This window comes from Microplitis demolitor, chromosome 5, assembly GCF_026212275.2.
Source record: "Microplitis demolitor isolate Queensland-Clemson2020A chromosome 5, iyMicDemo2.1a, whole genome shotgun sequence".
Classification (NCBI taxonomy): Eukaryota; Metazoa; Arthropoda; class Insecta; order Hymenoptera; family Braconidae; genus Microplitis; species Microplitis demolitor.
The window spans coordinates 23,309,761-23,327,787 of record NC_068549.1 but is presented as its reverse complement, the minus strand read 5'-3'; the positions used below and the strand labels follow the sequence as shown (position 1 = coordinate 23,327,787).

The 18,027-nt window shown below is 34.1% G+C and overlaps 2 protein-coding genes across 3 annotated transcripts in view; one reads left to right on the top strand and one right to left on the bottom strand.

Annotated features, from left to right (window-relative positions):
* LOC103570745 (CCR4-NOT transcription complex subunit 6-like) overlaps positions 1-18,027 on the top strand; it is a 255,890-nt gene that overhangs the window by 227,673 nt on the left and 10,190 nt on the right. The window contains exons 4-5 of one of the 2 annotated variants that reach the window (XM_008548584.2): positions 10,374-10,442; positions 17,646-17,958. In XM_008548584.2, the coding sequence (XP_008546806.1) occupies positions 10,374-10,442; positions 17,646-17,958 (382 nt within the window). Of the gene's footprint in view, positions 1-10,371; positions 10,443-17,645; positions 17,959-18,027 lie in introns of both variants that reach the window. The other variant, XM_053739492.1, reaches the window with a different exon arrangement.
* On the bottom strand, positions 349-4,059 carry LOC128667264 (endothelin-converting enzyme homolog). Its single transcript, XM_053739486.1, has 17 exons — positions 4,000-4,059; positions 3,777-3,931; positions 3,449-3,610; positions 3,299-3,382; positions 3,036-3,235; positions 2,764-2,964; positions 2,607-2,693; positions 2,399-2,540; positions 2,218-2,335; positions 1,812-2,079; positions 1,637-1,740; positions 1,517-1,575; positions 1,395-1,446; positions 1,248-1,315; positions 1,027-1,175; positions 778-948; positions 349-699 (listed from the first exon to the last, which is right to left on the bottom strand). The coding sequence occupies exons 1-17, from the start codon at positions 4,017-4,019 to the stop codon at positions 523-525; spliced, it is 2,217 nt and encodes a 738-aa protein (XP_053595461.1). The 5' UTR covers positions 4,020-4,059; the 3' UTR covers positions 349-522.

Here is an 18,027-nt window from a genome sequence, read left to right as displayed (position 1 = left end):
TCTATACCGAATCGACCTATAGTTGGAATCAACCCCCTTCAATTTGAATGGAATTCCCTCAAAATTGGTCTTTTACCATAAAAAAAAAATCGCAAAAGGAAAAAAATCAAAATTTTTTTTTTCGGAAGTTATTTAAAATTTTAATATTTCTTTAATTTTTTATTTTTATTTTTGAAATGTTACGAAAACTATTAAAAATACATAAATGGTCTTTGTTTTGTTTTAAACGAAATACGGGTCTACTGAAAAAAAATATATATTTCGGAAAAAAATTTAGAAAATTATTATTCAGATTTCTAAGCATAGGATTCAGAATAAAAATAATAATTCACGTGATGTACTATTTTTTATTTAAATGTATATACAATGTATGGATCTTAAAAGATCATAGTTCAACAAATATGTTCATAAATAATATATTTCAATCGATGATAATCTCTTGACCAATAAAAAACTCAGAGATGGTGACTTTTACTTGCGTCCTCGATTAGCTTTTTTGGGCTCAGTATGCGTCTCAATACTTTACCAAATATTACATTTCCTTTCGGGGTTCATTGGGCTGCCTTTTGGACAATTGAAGGCACGAGCAAATTCCTCGCTATTCGAAGCTGCGCCAAGTACTCGTATTTTCGCCGGACTGTGTTCATCTCGGTCCAAAGCTGCTTTTGCGTACTGGTCCGTAGATACTGTGCACCACAACTGTTTACAAGCATAAATAGTTTAATTAAAACATGTTATTTTTTACCACAATTAGCAGAAGATTAAAAATCAACGTACGGATCCAAATCCAATGAAGAACATTTGTTCGTCGGAATACTTTTCAAAGCCAGGTAGTCTACTTTCAGGACCTTTCGTTGCCTTAATTCTCTTCCAGGCATCGTAAACTGCGTTCAGCCCTGTCGTGTCTGCCATATTTTCTCCTTGAGTATGGCGACTTAGTTTTTCTTCCTTTGTAAATTTTAATTATTTAATCTAGTAATTTATTTTTTATAATTAACAAATAAATAAATTATATTAAATAAATACTCTGTCTTCGGAAGTAGTTTCGCTATCAGGCATCGGGTCCCTGAAATATTTTTTAAATTGATCGATGAAACATTCCGCGCGTTGATCAAATGAGTCCATTATCTGCTTAGGAAGCTCAAGATCTTGACTTTCAAGTCCTATTTTCATCCCTGTTAAACAAGTATTTATTATAAAAATCTATCAATAGATATATTTTTTAAATAGCTTTCATTTTAAAATACCGTTGATGTCATAGGCGTGCCCTAATTCATGACCGATAACGGTCCCAATCATTCCGTAGTTAACGTTACTAAATAATGATTATAATTATTTTATTACATTTTTTCATTGTGGTTATTATTTTCATATATATATTTTTTAATACTAACTCGGGAAGACTTTCAGTGAAAAATGGGGGCTGCAAATCGCCAACAGGTAGAACTATAAATTTATAATTTATAAAGTTAATGTAAACATTGGGATCAAGTTAATTTTAATAAATAAATCCTACCCATAACATTAGAATAAGGCTCATAGTATGCGTTAACTTCGAGTACGTCGATATCGTTACTAAAAAAAAAAATGTCAATGGTAAAAATCATTTGAAACCATAAATGAATTAAATTTTTACCTTTGGTCCGTGTATACTGTGTTCACTACATTGCGTAGTTTTTCTCGAATTTCATATTTTTTATAACTGAGTACATTATCAAAGTGATTGTTACTAATAACAAGCTAAAAGTATTTATCACGCGTTAGTGTTAATTTTAGTTATTTATTATAAAAATTAAATTAAAAAGTTTTACCCCTTTGTATGCATTGAGAACGTATGTTCTGTTTTTATACCATTTAGGAGTGCCTTCAAAAAGTCCCATGTCATCAATTTTGTCCGTAACTATTTTCTTAGTTGTATCATCCAGCCAATCTGATCTTTGTATCTGTACCTTCATTTCATTACATATATTATCGACCATACTTTTAACATTAGTATTTACGGTTTTGGAAAAATATTTCTCAGCAAATGCGTATCCAGTTGCTTTGGCCATTCTTACTAGCCTTGTACACTCCATCCACCTAAAAAAAATTTTTTTCCATTGAAAAGGCTCTAAAAATTCGTTATCAAAGCTCGCGTTTGTTCCAAGCGCCGAAGGCTCGCGCGGCCAACGTCACGTAAATCGTGGAAAAATAGACATTGCATAGAAAAATGTATACCGTGGCTCTCTTTCCGTGACTCCAACCTCTTTGCTCATTAATTCAAAAAATGCATCACGCATATCGTCGATCGTTGCCGTAAGCATCTCACTTACAAAATCCCAGTGTATATAATTCACTGAAATAAATTAACAATAAACAGTAATCTTTAATAAATAAGTTAGAAAAATTCATTACTCACTTATAGTTCGCTTGGGAGTTTTGTTCATTAGTTCATTCAATTTAACGAAATACTCCATATTGTCTGCTGATACGTACTTAATATTTTCTACATCATAATTTACTGTTTCCAATATTCTTCTGATTAACTTTTTCACCCTAACCTACATATGATAAATATTTTAATTAATAAACTCGTAAGTAAACTAATAATTATTAAATAGACATACTTTATTGCCTTGATCGACTGTTTTCTCATCGTACCAATCTTGAAAATCGTCAAAAGTCTTGACATTGTTGCTTTTCTCCTTTGAAATCTTGTAAAAAAGTTATTCAAATAAATAAAGACGAATAAATAATTTTTTTTATTACTAAAATTAAATTTACCAAACTTAATTGTTTTTCAAACTCAATTAAATCGGCGGCATCTTTTTCAACCATCTCTTCAGAAATATTTGCTCTGTTGTTTTCAATAAAAATTAGAGCTACGGCCGTAATAAATGTCTTGTAATTTTCATACTCTTTTCCGGTATAATCTTGGAATTCAAACGGAAGTTTATCGAGGAGTGGAAGATCGCCTTTCTCCATCTGTATAAACAATTACTTAGAATCCACATAAAACAGTAATACATTCGTATTTAAATTGATAATTAAATTACTTTAAACACTGAACTGTTGGTCAAATCAGGGGAAAATTTGTAAAATACATAAGAGCCAGTAATTTGGAAATAGTGTTGCTCAATTCGCTGCCACAGATGCTCACTTTCATCCCATTCTTCGGCGTCAATAGTCATCGGCCAACCTCCAACTTGCATCAAAACAGATTCTATCGGATCCAAGCCTCGTCTTTCAAGTGCCTCTGTAAACGAATTTTTAAATTATCAATCAGAAAAAGACTCGTCCAAGAGCATTCGATACCTACCTGCATCCATACAAGACTGATACCATTTTTTGGCCTGTCTCACTGGTAAAATATCTTCTGGCTCCGGAGTTGTTTCCAAAATTGCTGATAATGACAAAGTTTGCTTATAATTTTTCATAAAAAATAATTAATTATGATTACAAAAAATACCCTTTAAACGGTGATAAACCAATTCTTGAAACATAAAAAATCTTCCCCAAATAGCAGTATGGCCAGGAATTGGATGAGTATTTTTGAATGATCCGCATGTGAATTCATAAAAATCCTCACATGGATCTGCTGATTTATTCATTCCACTCAAAATCTCATGAGCTACAGAAAAAATACTATTGATACTAAATTTTTATCATACACGAGGTTCTCTCGGGTGGTTCTAGGATTCTCAGGGAAAACTTCAATAATAACGCTTGCACATGAAAAATATTGACTAAAGAAAATTTTTTACACTATAAATTAACAATTAATCATAAATACGAACCAAGGTTTGTGCAGTCGTTAGTATTACAAACACTAGTATCTTTCAAATTAACAGTATCTTTTTCAGCATCTAAAAACCACCTAGTATCTTCATGGCTACCGTGACTTTCCCATGGGCTTATGATATTCCCGAATGTGCTGGCTGTTAAGAAAAACCTGCGGCAAAATTTATTGCATTACATAGAAACGCACAAATAATAATTATAATGAATCAAAATACTTACAGTATTATTTTGAACTTCATTTTCTTGTCTACGACAACTAATTAATGAGCTGACAATAGCGACGCATTATCTATTTAAACTAGTTTTCAGGATGTGTATTACATTGTATTCCATGATTATATTTTTTTATCTCTGTTATGATTATTTCAAACGGCAAACTATTATTTCAATTATCTCAACTAATGGTCATCCTTTTATCATTTTTAACAGAAATTAGTAGGGAATTATTTCGAGGCTATAACTTTAATCAGGATCTCCATACGGAAATTGATAGCAAATTTATTTTCAATTAAATATTTATTACTGAAATAATTTTTTATAGAATTATATCAAAGGAATAAGTAGAAAAAAAATCTAAAAATTATTTTATTCACTTGTCAACAATTTTTTACAAAAAAATCACGGACTAAATTGCCTGATTACATCTGAAAGCTTTAAAATGGCCAATCGATGGCTTTGATTTACTTCCTTTTTATTTTTCACAGAGTTATCGTAATTTTAAATCTATATCGTCCTTTGAGCTTTTGTCATCCGATAAAAAAGTGATTTGACGTGCTGTCAAAAAAAAAGTTTAATTCAACTCAAAAGAACAAGCCTTCAGTAAATTCAACGACATTAACACACAATTTTCACCTTCCCCTCCAGGCTTCTCAACTCAACCTGCAATTAGTTCCAAAATTAATTTAAAACTTGTCACTCAAAATGTCTTTGACTTCATAAACACGCGATTAAAAATCATACATATAAATAAATTTACCCGTCAATACCAAAATTATCAACAAAGTTAAAAATAAACTGTAAAAAAATAAGTAAATTCGAAGTGAATGACTGTTTATTTATTTGATTTCCTTTGAGTGAAACGGATTAAAGTAAAACCCGTAATCACTTATAATTGACTCCCGATTTTACAGTGCAATAATAAGTAAAAACAATATAGATAGTAAATACTTGAACAGTGATACATTTTATAAAAGAATCAAGTGAAATGAAAACAACACAACAGAGCATAAATTAAAAATAAATATTCCACATGAAGAAGCTGAAACTGGTGTACAAGTAAGGATTTAAACATTAAATACAGCCCGTACTTCTCGAGTAGTTTGTATCTTGGTATATTCTTCCCCTTGAACAAGTTTAACAACGAGAAAACATTCATTAGAATTTAGATATTCATGGAGTTGTAACATTATACACACACACATATATACAGTACCCATCTAAGCTTACTGATTAAGCAATAGACTATCAAGTTTATCGCACAACAATATTAAATCCACAGTTAAAAAGTCTTACTGTCATCCGACCAACAAACTAACAAACTTAATAAATAACATCATTAAATGTTACTAACGTAAATTAGTATTACGTTTAATGACACTTTACCATTTTAAGCTAAAGTTGTTACACTGTCGGATAAAACAGGTATTAACCTTTATAAATATATATATATATATACAAAGCTAAACATATCTGGTTGGTAATCGAGTTTATCAAGATTTCACAGTTTCATTCTCTGGCACATTAAAGTAAACCAAAACATATTTCCACTTTTCTCAACTTATATACCATATATTTTTTTTTTTTTCACAACTTTCCTCTTCTGACCTGACTTTATTTTTTATTTTCCTTCGGTTACTTTTCTTATTATTGTTTCTAACCCTTTTCCTTATTCTTTTACATCTGCAGCAGCAGACCAGCAGCCGACTGGTGCACGTACACGAAAAACTTTTTCGATTTAGCCACTAAGCCGTCCGAGATATCACCTCTATGTATATATATATATATATATATATTTATATGTATCTGGCGCTTATTGCAAGGTAACTCTGTCTGTGCGATCGAGGACAAGTATTTTAATAATCTTGAAAAAATTGATAATAGATATTTATTTATAAATAAAACTAACCCGCCGCAAATATCGGATGTAATTACAGCTGACTTATTAAATCTACAGTGTCGAGTTTTTCTACTGAGAAGTTAAAAAGTAGATTTCATTGTATTTGTTAGTCTTGTTTTCAAAATGAGCTCGATTTTCATAATGCAGTCTCAGTTTTCTGACACTAAGAATACGGCGGGATTTTAATCCCTTAATCTTCACTAGGATTACACTCTTGTTTTAAAAATATGAATATGTAAATATCGTATTTTTTTATATTTTAATCCTCTATTTTATTTTATATATTTAAATAAATATTTAAAATCCGTTCCATTAAATTTCAGCAAAAAAAATGTTTCATTTGAAATTTGAAATTTGAATTTCGCGGGCTTGGAAAAAATAATTTTATTATTACGTTTTTTAAATTTTTTCATAGCGGGCACAGTCAGCTGAGTAATCGAAAGTTAATTATCACTTAACTAATTTTAATTACCGATAAATTAAATAGCAGTTGTAATTTTTTTTTATCAACCGGAACGGCTTGGCTATCGAGTACCTTGAGTTAAATTTAAAAATAATTCAGAAACACGTAAAAGGATGCAGATAGATCTATCGATATCCAGGAACGCGGGACGAAGTACGCAAGCGGTGAATCGGTGAACAGAATCCCTTAAAAAATAATGGATTAAATAAATAATCTCAAGCATTCTAAGGCCATACATAAATTTATAGCCTTCGAATCTCTGGACTGATAAGTCGAGCAAAAAATATATTTAAAATTAAACTCGGTCTCCTAGCCACCTCAGCTTTTATTCAGTATCAACTCTACAGATACTCAGTACATATATACATATATATATATAGATATAGTAAGTAAAGTAACAACTATTCTTACTGCGTTGAGGAATAAGATTCGCCGAAGGCTTAGATGCGTTATCCCGATTGCCGGCTCCAAACCCACTAGATATTATACCCCACAGACATTCTTTTAAATCACAAAGTTAATTAAGATCGCGGCTAAGTGATCCGCCAGAACAAGATTAAATGCTAAATAACCTTTTTCCCTCACGCTGACAGCTTATGCATTTAAAATTTTTTCAAAATCTATTGCGCTTTCTATTTGAAAAGATCTATTTTTAATATAATACCCGCGATACTCTTTATCAGATGACGTATATAGTGCGATAAATTTATATATACGTAATATATAATATGAAATTTAATAGCCTGGTGTATAAAAGATGGCTTAACGTTCTATGTATATTACAATTACTCCGTTACGGACGATGTGGCCACTCTAATCCTGGTTATAAGACATTTATATTGCTCGTTTTCGCAGCAGGTCAACCGAATACAATAGAACTGATTATATATAGATATATTTTTTTTGGGTTCAGTATACCGTTGATGTGCGGAAAATTTTTATCTATATTTCCCACTCATATATTTCACTTGATGATTTATTAAAAGCCAATTGAAAAAAATTCTACCTTTTATTTTTATTAAATTATAATTAGCCTGAAAAATTGAGTATTCAAATTATGATACAAAAAATTTAAAAAATTGCACATGTAGGAAATTAAAAAGTCTATAGGTGCATTTTTTCAAAATATTTTTTTTGTTATAATTTATCGATTTGACAAAAATCCAAAAATTATTAGACGTCGGCCAAGTTCAGTATTATATTAAAATAAGTACAATGGATTAACATTGCGTATATATTCTATATATATTTATATATCTATGTGTAAGTGTATCACTTTTGTAGTAAAGTCTAGCTTGAAAAGTTTCTAAAACTCTCTTTAATTAGTCACTCGACACGACTAGACTCTTGCAAGTTATTTAAGTCTCATTCATCTTTTCCCTTTAAAACACTTTCCTTAACTCGAGCAACAAAGTAACTATATATAAGTATAATAATAATAAACTGTACAGTATCAGATAACTTTGACCAAAAATTTTATTTCATCTTTATTAGACTTAAATTTACCTCAAACTTGCTAAATTAATTTAAAATATTTCAAGTTCTTTAATATAAAATACCAGAGACCATTTAGCGACTGGAATTATTTTCCAAATTAAAAATATTTTTATTTAATTTTCTTTACAAAAAAAATCAGGCTTCTTCTGAGTCCCAATTTACCGTAAAAAAAAAAAATTATAAATTTACAATCGACTTCACAAAGGAAAATCTCGAGCCGAACTAAATTCAATATTTCTTCCACAACTTTTTTTTCTACAACGTCGATACTCCAAAAGCTACAACCCTAGATAATATTTTCGATACTCCCTCGGGCCTGTAACGATCTAATATTCTGATGAATCTGTCAGCTTTCAATCTCTACCAATAAAACAAAATATCAAGGAAAATAAATTTTCCGTCAAAACAAATATCGAATTTCCATTGATAAAAAAAATCTAATAACTATTTATTTAACTAATAATTATCTAGTTCAAATAAAAATTCAGCTATAAATAAACTCAATGAAAGCTCGCAACTCCAGTGTATCTTGTATTTAATCTCTTTTCTTCTTTCCTCTTATTTTTTTTTTTTTTTAATTTTTTACTACCGCTGTACTGATCGCTCTGCAATTATTGCAACGCGGTCAGTGCGATATTATCTATAATCAGCGAGATAGCACTGAATTATTGCCGAGTCAGCACAAACCATAAATTAAATGCTTAAAAACCCATGAGTTTTTTTCTTAAATTATTCTGCTAATTATTACTAGTTTTAATTATCGATTGAATTTTTAAAAATTTTGGTAGTAAAGTAGATTTAAGTGTTCAACGACAGAGTTAACAACTTGTCTAAAGCGGAAGTGATCTTTAGCATGGTGGCATTCTTGCACAAAGCGGCCATGATAGAAATTAAAATGCATTAGGGGTGAAAAGGGAGTGAGTTGAGTCAAAGCCCGGGTAATAAGTATGCCGGCATGAGCAGAAGCATTATATATATGATATATATTGTAACAGGTTTCCGAGTATAATCAGAATTAACAATTCCGAGTTTGGTGTAACGTCTGGAGAGAAAGTAGGTGGCATAGATGCAGGATGTAAATCCACCCTGTGGTAGAAAAGGACCTGGAGGTGGCGCTGCCTCTCTCTGGTTCACCAGTGGACGGCTTAGATGGGTAACTTTTACTCTTGCCTGTAGCACTCTGCTCTGGATACTCGTTACTATGTACTATGTACTCTGTACTGAGTATTTCGGTGAATACGCTACGAAATGATGCATAACTTGTGACTTTAAAATGGAAATTTAACTGGCAGATAACGTTGTGCTGTAGACAATGTACTCAAATAACTATTTACTTTCCCGCTATATTATTTAAACTTTTCAATTGTAGTTATTATTGTGATTGCTCTAAAGTTGTAACCATGGAGAATATTTTAATTTACTTTAAATATGCTCTCGGTCAAAAGTTTTAGATTAATAATGGGAGAGAATTTGGATGTTAGAATTTAAGGTTGTTGGCTTTTGAATTTTAAATTCTCTAACGTATAGGAAAAGACTTTTATAATGTCCCTTGAAATATGGTTTTTTTTTTTTTACTTGTAAATAAAAATAAAAATGACTCTATTCGTTGAATTATGAAATGAAGCCGTCACTGTGGATAAAAATGAAAATAATAAATGAACGTATAATTTAAAAAAGTAAGTAATTGTGATGCGTGATGTATCCCATAATTTAGCGTATGAAATAGAGTGGGCCAAGAAAGGCCTCCCTTCATATCAGCAAAGTACAATATATATGTTGATATATGAAGAGTATTTAGCACCATCGCGTGCAAAGAGCCGATTATCTCGAGTGATCGTGGACGCTACTTGAAGCCCAAGTACTGCGCTCGAGGCATTAATTTTCGTGACGGCTCTCTCGCGCTCTATATTCACTTCTCCCCCCTCGCTGTTCTCTCCCATCCGCTTCCCGGAGACTCTCAGCCGCTCTCAACCCGATTTCACAGAATCCGCATCCACACAGCCCACATCTACTGGCATTATCATTAGCACACATATCATGCGGGATGTGTACATACATTTAGAAACAAACATATGGTACATATGTGCACTCCGAACTCCAAGTGCCGGAGCCCCTTTGTGCCTCTTTCACGGGCACTTCCATTGCTTCCCACGCTCAGCGATAATATTCTCATTATCACATTACGTGAAATATGGAAAAACTATCAGCCTAGAAAACTTTTTATGTCAGAAAGAATTAAATTTTCCTGAGTTTTTTTTAAGAAATTTCTGAAGTTTGCCCATAGATTACTGATTTTTTACTGAAGTAGTCTAATACCAGACAGTAGTTGCAAAAAAATGCATTTTTTTCGATCTTATCGAAATCAGCGAGAAGTTTTGGGGTTGGCCCACATAGCCGACCATTTTTTGTATTTATTCGACAAATTAACCGATGCGCAGATAATAAAAAAAATCAACAAGACTATTTCCATGATCAAATATATAAACGCTTATATTAACAAAATAAAATCTGTTTCAGTAACAGCAAATCCACCGCCGCAACGACCCTGGATTCCCTTGACCAGGCCCAACAGGACAAGACCCACATGTGAGTATAAATTGATTTGTAATATCTACATTACAACTTGCCTCACTCAGAGTGCCCTAGTTGTTGCCGACTATCAAATAATTACAGGCTAAAGCACATGCCAGTATAATCCGAGATTGTTCTGCTTTACAATTGGATGAGTGAGAGCCTCCCTATAATATATCAACAATCCGTATACACGATAATAGTTCAAGTGGGCTATACGTTTTATGGAAATCCGATACCTGTTAGTTCACTTTGCCCCCCTCCCCTACTCCCTATCAGCCGCGCTACGTATCCGTGTGTTCATCAATTATTAATCAAACTTAATTGCCTTGATCTGATAATTAAATCATCAATAACAAACTCTGGGTAAATATTTATTAAATAAAATCGTAAAAAAAATTTTTTTTACTGCTTTGCATAATCAACTAGTTCGGTGATTGAATAAAACATAAATTGGGTTTTGAGTTGTTTTAAATATGCATTAACGTGTCAATCAGTTTGCGGAATTACAATAGTGGATTAAATAACACGGGACTGGGGAGTTCGGGCCACAGAGAAACGAGATTTCCCAGTTAGATATCATCACACTTGTGTGATGAAGCTGTGACGTATGACTGTCCAATATCGACAATGATAATACACCGCTGAGTAAGCTATAGATGATGAGAACGCACACCAGTACAGTTATGTAATCTGTGATTCTCTGTCTCTCTCTTTTACGCAGCAATATTATATCGGAGCGGGATAAATTCAACGGAAATTAACAGCCTCATAATTCATGCACATTGATGATGCAGATGGAGCTCTTTCGACATATGTATTTATACATTATACATACACGTATTATATGTATGTTGAATGTCAATATAAATTATTATTGCTCAGTTGGAGTTACATTTAATGCCCACGGTTCAATGTACTCAGCATCTGTATTAAGATATATTCATAAAGACATTGTAATAGGTGTGAGAAAGAGCTCTAATGCTCAACATAACGGCCTCATTGAGTTGTTAGTTTTTTTTTTTTTTTTTTTTTTTTTTTTTTTTAATGATGCCACGGTTCAATTCGTGATTAACAATCTGACCATTGCCGGTGGAAACGTTACGTTACGAAACCCGGGAGGTCTACAGCTCAATCGATAACTCAGTTTATTACGTCTTCAGCTTCAATGAGACCGATAATTACTTTCAATTTAATTTCGCCAGCTTTAAAAAATTCTTTTTTCTTCATTTCATTTTATTTAATGACAAAGGAACAAAAAGATCCTCATTAGAAAGCTTCAAAACTTTTTTGCCGAAGCTGTCATTTTTCTAATGCAATCGACAGATTTTAGATAAAATTTTTTTTTTTTGAGTTGCAACTGGAAAAAATTATATCAATTAAAAGTACTGCGCAGTGGAGAACAGAAGTTTAAATAAAAAATTCCATCAAAGCAATGGCTTTTTTCGGCAAAAGTTAACAGTTAAAATTTGAAATTTATTTGTGCAAAAATGGCAATGGAACATTCCGTAGCAGGGCGATGTTAACTTTGAAAAGTAAATCATCAATGTGCTAATGTAGATACACAAATGAATGTCTCACTAGTGAGTAATTAACTTGCAAATAGCATACGACAGTTGATTTATTACTTTATTTAAATTGATCTCTACCCATAGCCCATGCGATTATGCGCAGCACATTCAACCGATTCAAACTTTTAGCAGCTGAAAAAGTTCCTTTCATTTCCCAGAATAAAATTGATTATTTATAAACCGTCAATTGGCAAGATCGTACGGAATACAGTCGATGTAATATCACCGTCGATAAAAAAAAACTAAAATAAAAAATAAACATATAAATAAAAGTAAAGTTGGACGAGAGTTTCGCAGGAGCCAATACCCTCGAGCAACAACGCACGTCGTCAACAGATTTATTGCTCAGACTTACCGGGTTGTGGAGCATTCGTTCCTCGCTACTGTTGCTATTGCACTACCACTGTTACTATTATTATTATCATTATTATTGTTGTTATTATTATTATTATTGTTCTTATTATACTGATTATTGTCATGATTGGTATTGGCTGGAAATAAGGTAGGAAGCCAACTTGTCCCAAAAAAGCACGAGCTATTGTCAGTTATCGTACAAATAGAACCGATAAATCATTTCATTATGCATTTACGCTATTCATTATTTATAATATGCGTTCCTATATTGCCGACTCTCTAAGTACTAAGTACCACAAGAGCTGCGTATCTACCCAGCAGGAAGCCTTCTTTTAAAAACATAACCTACGATTGTCTTCATTTTTTTACTCATTGAAAAAATACAACCAATGGCTGTTATTGTTATTGCTATTGCTATTGTTATTGTTATTACAACTATTACTTTTAGCTTCAAAGACTCGAGAACTCGGTAATGGTAATAATTATAATGATAACCTTAATCCTAAAGTAGGTTTAGATGGGCTTTAAAATAACTCAGTGAGAGTGATATCTCGCAAAGTAGCCAGTCGGTGATTGAGTCGACAGAGTGTGTATGTGTATGTATGTCGGAATGGAAATTAACGACTCCTATGTACATATATATATATATATATATATAACATATACATACCTGTGTATATTAAGTATATAGAGGATACGATGCATCATAATTACTTGGACGCGTCTGGCGGCAATGGTTATTATCCTCAACCCACGTGGACGATCGTTTCGCAGCGAAACGATTATATTATTATTCGTATTATCGTCGAGTATCACTATTATCATAGTTTGCTGCTGGTGGGTATCCTCGTAATCGCAACCACGCAGAGATCATTTTTCTTTTTTAATATTTTGTTATTTATTATTTTTATTTTATTGTCATTATTGTTATTGCTATTTTTTTGTCGCCATTTGTTGGCTGGTGATATATACCACGTGCGAATGTATAACGCGTATGCCAGAAAACGAAAAGCCTTTTTTCTGTTGTACAGCAGTTTCCCTCTCGATTAATCGGACAAGATTTCAGCCGGGTCGATTTATTGGACGATAAGCGGGCGTGTGACTGGAAGAGCTACGATTTTGGTATCAGTTATATACACGCGCAAAGTCTGTTATTTATTGAGGCGAATTTGCTGTTGGTTTATTATTATTATTATTTTTTTTTTCTTTCAATTTACGCAGTTTGTCTGGATTCAAGGGTGATTTTGGCATAGCCGAGCTGGAGACAATAATCTTATGAAATGTATTATTTTATTTCTGGCTTTTGTTGTTGATAAATAAATAAAAAAGCTTGAGTGGTAGATTTTAATTGTATCCTGAAGCTAAAAAAATAAGCTAAACAAGATAAACTGCAGATACAGCTACGGAAGACATGGGAATAAAAAGAGCAAAGAGAAAAGGAGAAAGAATCGATCGTGACATACAGAACCCCCGTAGGTTCGAATGCGCACCGAGCCTCGAATCCTCGCTATTCGAGCATAAAGCCGTGATGGAGTGCTCGAGAGCATTCGACCTTTCCTCTTAACTCGCCTAGCTCGTGGCAGAGTTACAAATGCCTCGTAAAAAATGTTTTTCCGGCAAGACAAAAGCTCTACCTAAGCACCCACCGAACAGTCGTCTAGCGCCCTCAGGCGTAAAAAAATAAAACTCTACAGTTGGTAGAATTACCAAAAAAAAGCTTGGTCTTAAAAGCTGCGTTAAGCCCAGGGCGTTGTATTTCTCTACGGTAAACACTTAACAGCTCAAGTGATTAACGGGTTGGTTGGCTACCTCTAGCAGTCAGCACTGTGGAGGACCTTGTGCTCGGAGGCATCAACAACCACCGTCGCTTCATCGTTCGGCCTCTGGACTGACCGCAAATATACTCTCAACAGTAATCGACGGCTACTTGGCTGCTCTCTGCTGTCATATGACAAAGTGTAGGCTTCTCTACGAGAGAGATACTCGGTGGGTCTTTGACACAGATCGATTACCCGCAATCGGTCATCCACCGGATCATCACAGGCACACGATTTAGATAGGATAGAATTCCCCCGGCGTCTGTGTGAACATCTCACCGGCCTTATCGCCTAATGGCACTAGCTTTGCAACGTTCTGACAGCAGGCAATAACAGACCTTGGCCTAATGGCTGTATCAATATTCCCTCAATGATTGAAACGCCTGATCAGAGGCTTGTCATCTTCTTCAAGAGTACAAGCCCCGACTCTCATATTACCAACTTATTAATCGAGTAAGCACTTTTTTTCTTCCTATTTGTTCCACGTCTACTAATTTTTGTTTCTTTTTCCGTTACTCTGCTAATTTATCTGGCAATCAATCGAATTTGCTGGTAGCTCTTTATTTTCTTCGTCCACTTTGTTAGGGCTCTCCGAACAAACTCCCGAGTGGATTCTTGATCTCATTAGCCTTTCTCGTTCCCGTTTGCCCAGTCTAGTGTACCAAAGTCTAGTCTGATTCTGTCAGCTGTGGCACCCTCGCTGTCTACTGGTTCCGCCTCTAACAAGATGTTTGTCGCAATGAACTGAGAAAAATGGATTAGCACCAGAATCATCACCGTTCATTCTCAATCTATGTCGAGGTACTTGATCAACTGGCTTCCCACTCCACTCCCGTTCCGCTAAGGGAGCTTTTGGTTCAGCTACGCCACTCGACACCAATGCGGTTATACGTACGGATCGATACACACCCCCATCGGGCTGTTGAGAGTAACAAAAGCTCAATTTAAAGTCTGCGCTATGCTATCATTTGTGCGGATTCTCATCCTCCTAAGAGGATTATATTCACATATCCTGTAAAATAATTTCTTTTTTTTTTTTTTTTTGTTTCTCCTGCTTCTTGGTTTTCAATGGGGTAATGAAGTTCAGTGTGAATCGGTTAGGAGATCTAAATTAAGTGAAAAGCAATCTTGAACACGAGAAACAAGGTGATTAATCTCAGAAAAGTAAACTCTCCAAGTTGGATGCACTCAACGGGTCATCAGTGTCTACGTGATCGCAGCTTATCTCGATTTAAGGATATACTTTCTTTATCGTACATGAACACGTTTTATCGGCACTCCCAGAAAATAGTAACGATCTTTTAAAATGGATCAAACGCATTAGTGCTCCTACGATCCAATCGATATAAAACAAGATACATTGTGTAACAGAACAAAGTGTTTCTGCTGATAAAAGTACACTTTCAGAGCAGGCAATAATGATAATAACGAGCAATTATCGTAATTTATCATTTGTTTCGTTCCATTCTTGTTTTATTGGACTGAAATAAAAATTTAAAAAATGGTACTGCTGCCAAATGGTTAAATATTAAAACAATCGAATGAGAGTGAGTACACAGTCATTAATCGATGATATATCACACGCAAGATTGGACTGAAATAATGTCCGCAGCTCGTTGACACGATTGCCGATCGCGCAGCTAAATGAGTCTCAACAAGTAATTTTAATTCGTGTCAGCAGATTGTTTGTAAGCCATAGCTAAATTGCTCGATGGCTGAAAGAAGAATTGTTGAAATGAAATTTACAATACGTTGAGTCGAGATAATGACATTGGGGAGTAATATCGAGTATATATAATGGAGCAAAAGGGAGAGAAAGTGAGAGAGTCTGAGTTGACGAGGGAAGAAAAATGAATAGAAAGGAATAAAAAGAACGGAACAAATGAACGAACGAATCTTGGGGTTCTTGAGTACTCAAGTAATAATATATAAGGAGTAAGCGAGCGAGGAGATGGAAATGCCAGGAGAGAAATCGATGTTAAGCCATCTTGTGTTGTTGGAAGACATGCATTACATTTACAGACATGCATTACACCGTGTAATCAAGCTAATGCACAGGTGCACATCCGCTCGTTAATCTCCAAAACGAGGGACTTTACATCAAGTTCATCATACCCTGAAAATCCAATTACTGAACTGCTGGTATTTTCCAACTATTCACATACATCACATATTTTCTGGCGACTATTTTCGCCTAAAATCAATTTTAACCTCGCGCGCATATATATACAGCTGACAGAGCTGATGGAGCTATTGGAGAAGAAAGAGAGAAAATAAAATAAAATTTTGTGCTCTTTCATGTGTGATGTCGGATAATCGAATCAGTCAATTTACATTCAACAGAGTTTGATCTTGTAGCATTTTAGTGATGTGAAAATAGAGAGTATTTAGAGAATCATATCACACGCGCTGCATACATTAATATACATATGCATATACATGAATATCTTTATAGATATAGATATAGGTATAGGTATAGATATAGAGATCGGGGCAGCGGAGAAAGCCACCCAGAGAGATAAGGGATGAAAGAGCAAAGTTGCTATGGGTTAAATTTATACAGACGTATAACGCGACGTTAGTAAGACAGCTCACTTTATGCTGATCCTCTTATCCCCCTGGTGGGTAGCTGCTTCAGCTAGATACATTCACAGCGTAACATTAGGTAAAGTGAGACATCCTAGTATCAAGTTGGCTGTTCATTTAAAACGCAAAAGGATTTTACTTTTGCCTTTTGCCTCTTTTATAACGTTTCTTGCTTTTTACCTTTCAGCGTTTCTCAAAATAATATTTTAAAATATAATAAATGCGCTAGCATATGTCGAAATGAAAATAAAAAAAACCATCCTCTTCCACTTGATGAAAATTACGCGAATATTAATCTCGGGTTGATATAAAAAAAAAAAAAAAAAAAACAACCGCCCTTACCCTTGAATAAAATACTGTGCATTAGTTTTAAAAACGGGAATAAAATAACGATAAGACGACTCGTAAATGTTTAAGCGGATATTTCATTATAGCAGTAAAGCCAAGAATTACTGGAGCGAATTGGGGGCGATGAGAGCAGTGGAGGCTTCCAAAACCCGGAAGTTTTAGTTGGGTATTAGGTATATAGAGAGTATCTTACATTAGTAAGTTGGTTGTTGGTGGAATATCAACTGGTCCGAGCGTTGAACCTTTGTGTGTCTTAACCTGCCCCAGAGAATACCATCAGCTGTAGAAACAGTAGCACCAGAAACGTTAACAAGTAGATGAGAATTTAATGCTGGCTCTTTTACTCTATTGCCTATTTGTAGACCGACTGTTAACGTTTCCACCGTTTCCGCATTAAACTTACTCCTGCATTCCCAAATACGATTCCCGATGAATAAAAGCCGAGTCAGGCGGCTACACTCATCCCACTTGCCGGATTAAGTTTACTTATGACTTGTGAGCTCACAAACTTATCAATTGTCTTGTTTGCTATTATGTTTCAGGTATCTTCACGGTAATGTGTTACAACGTCTTGTGCGACAAGTATGCAACACGGCAGATGTACGGATACTGTCCCAGCTGGGCTTTGGAATGGGAGTACCGAAAAAAAGGAATTCTCGAGGAAATACGTCACTATTCAGCAGACATTATCAGTCTCCAGGAAGTAGAAACCGACCAATTCTACAATTTCTTCCTCCCGGAGCTGAAGCGCGAGGGATACGACGGTATCTTTTCCCCGAAATCCAGGGCCAAAACGATGGCCGAGAACGATCGTAAATACGTCGACGGGTGTGCCATCTTCTACAGAACAGCCAAGTGAGTTAACTTTCAGGGTACTCTTATCTCTTTAAAACAAATTCGATTTTACTCTTCGTGGAACCTAGA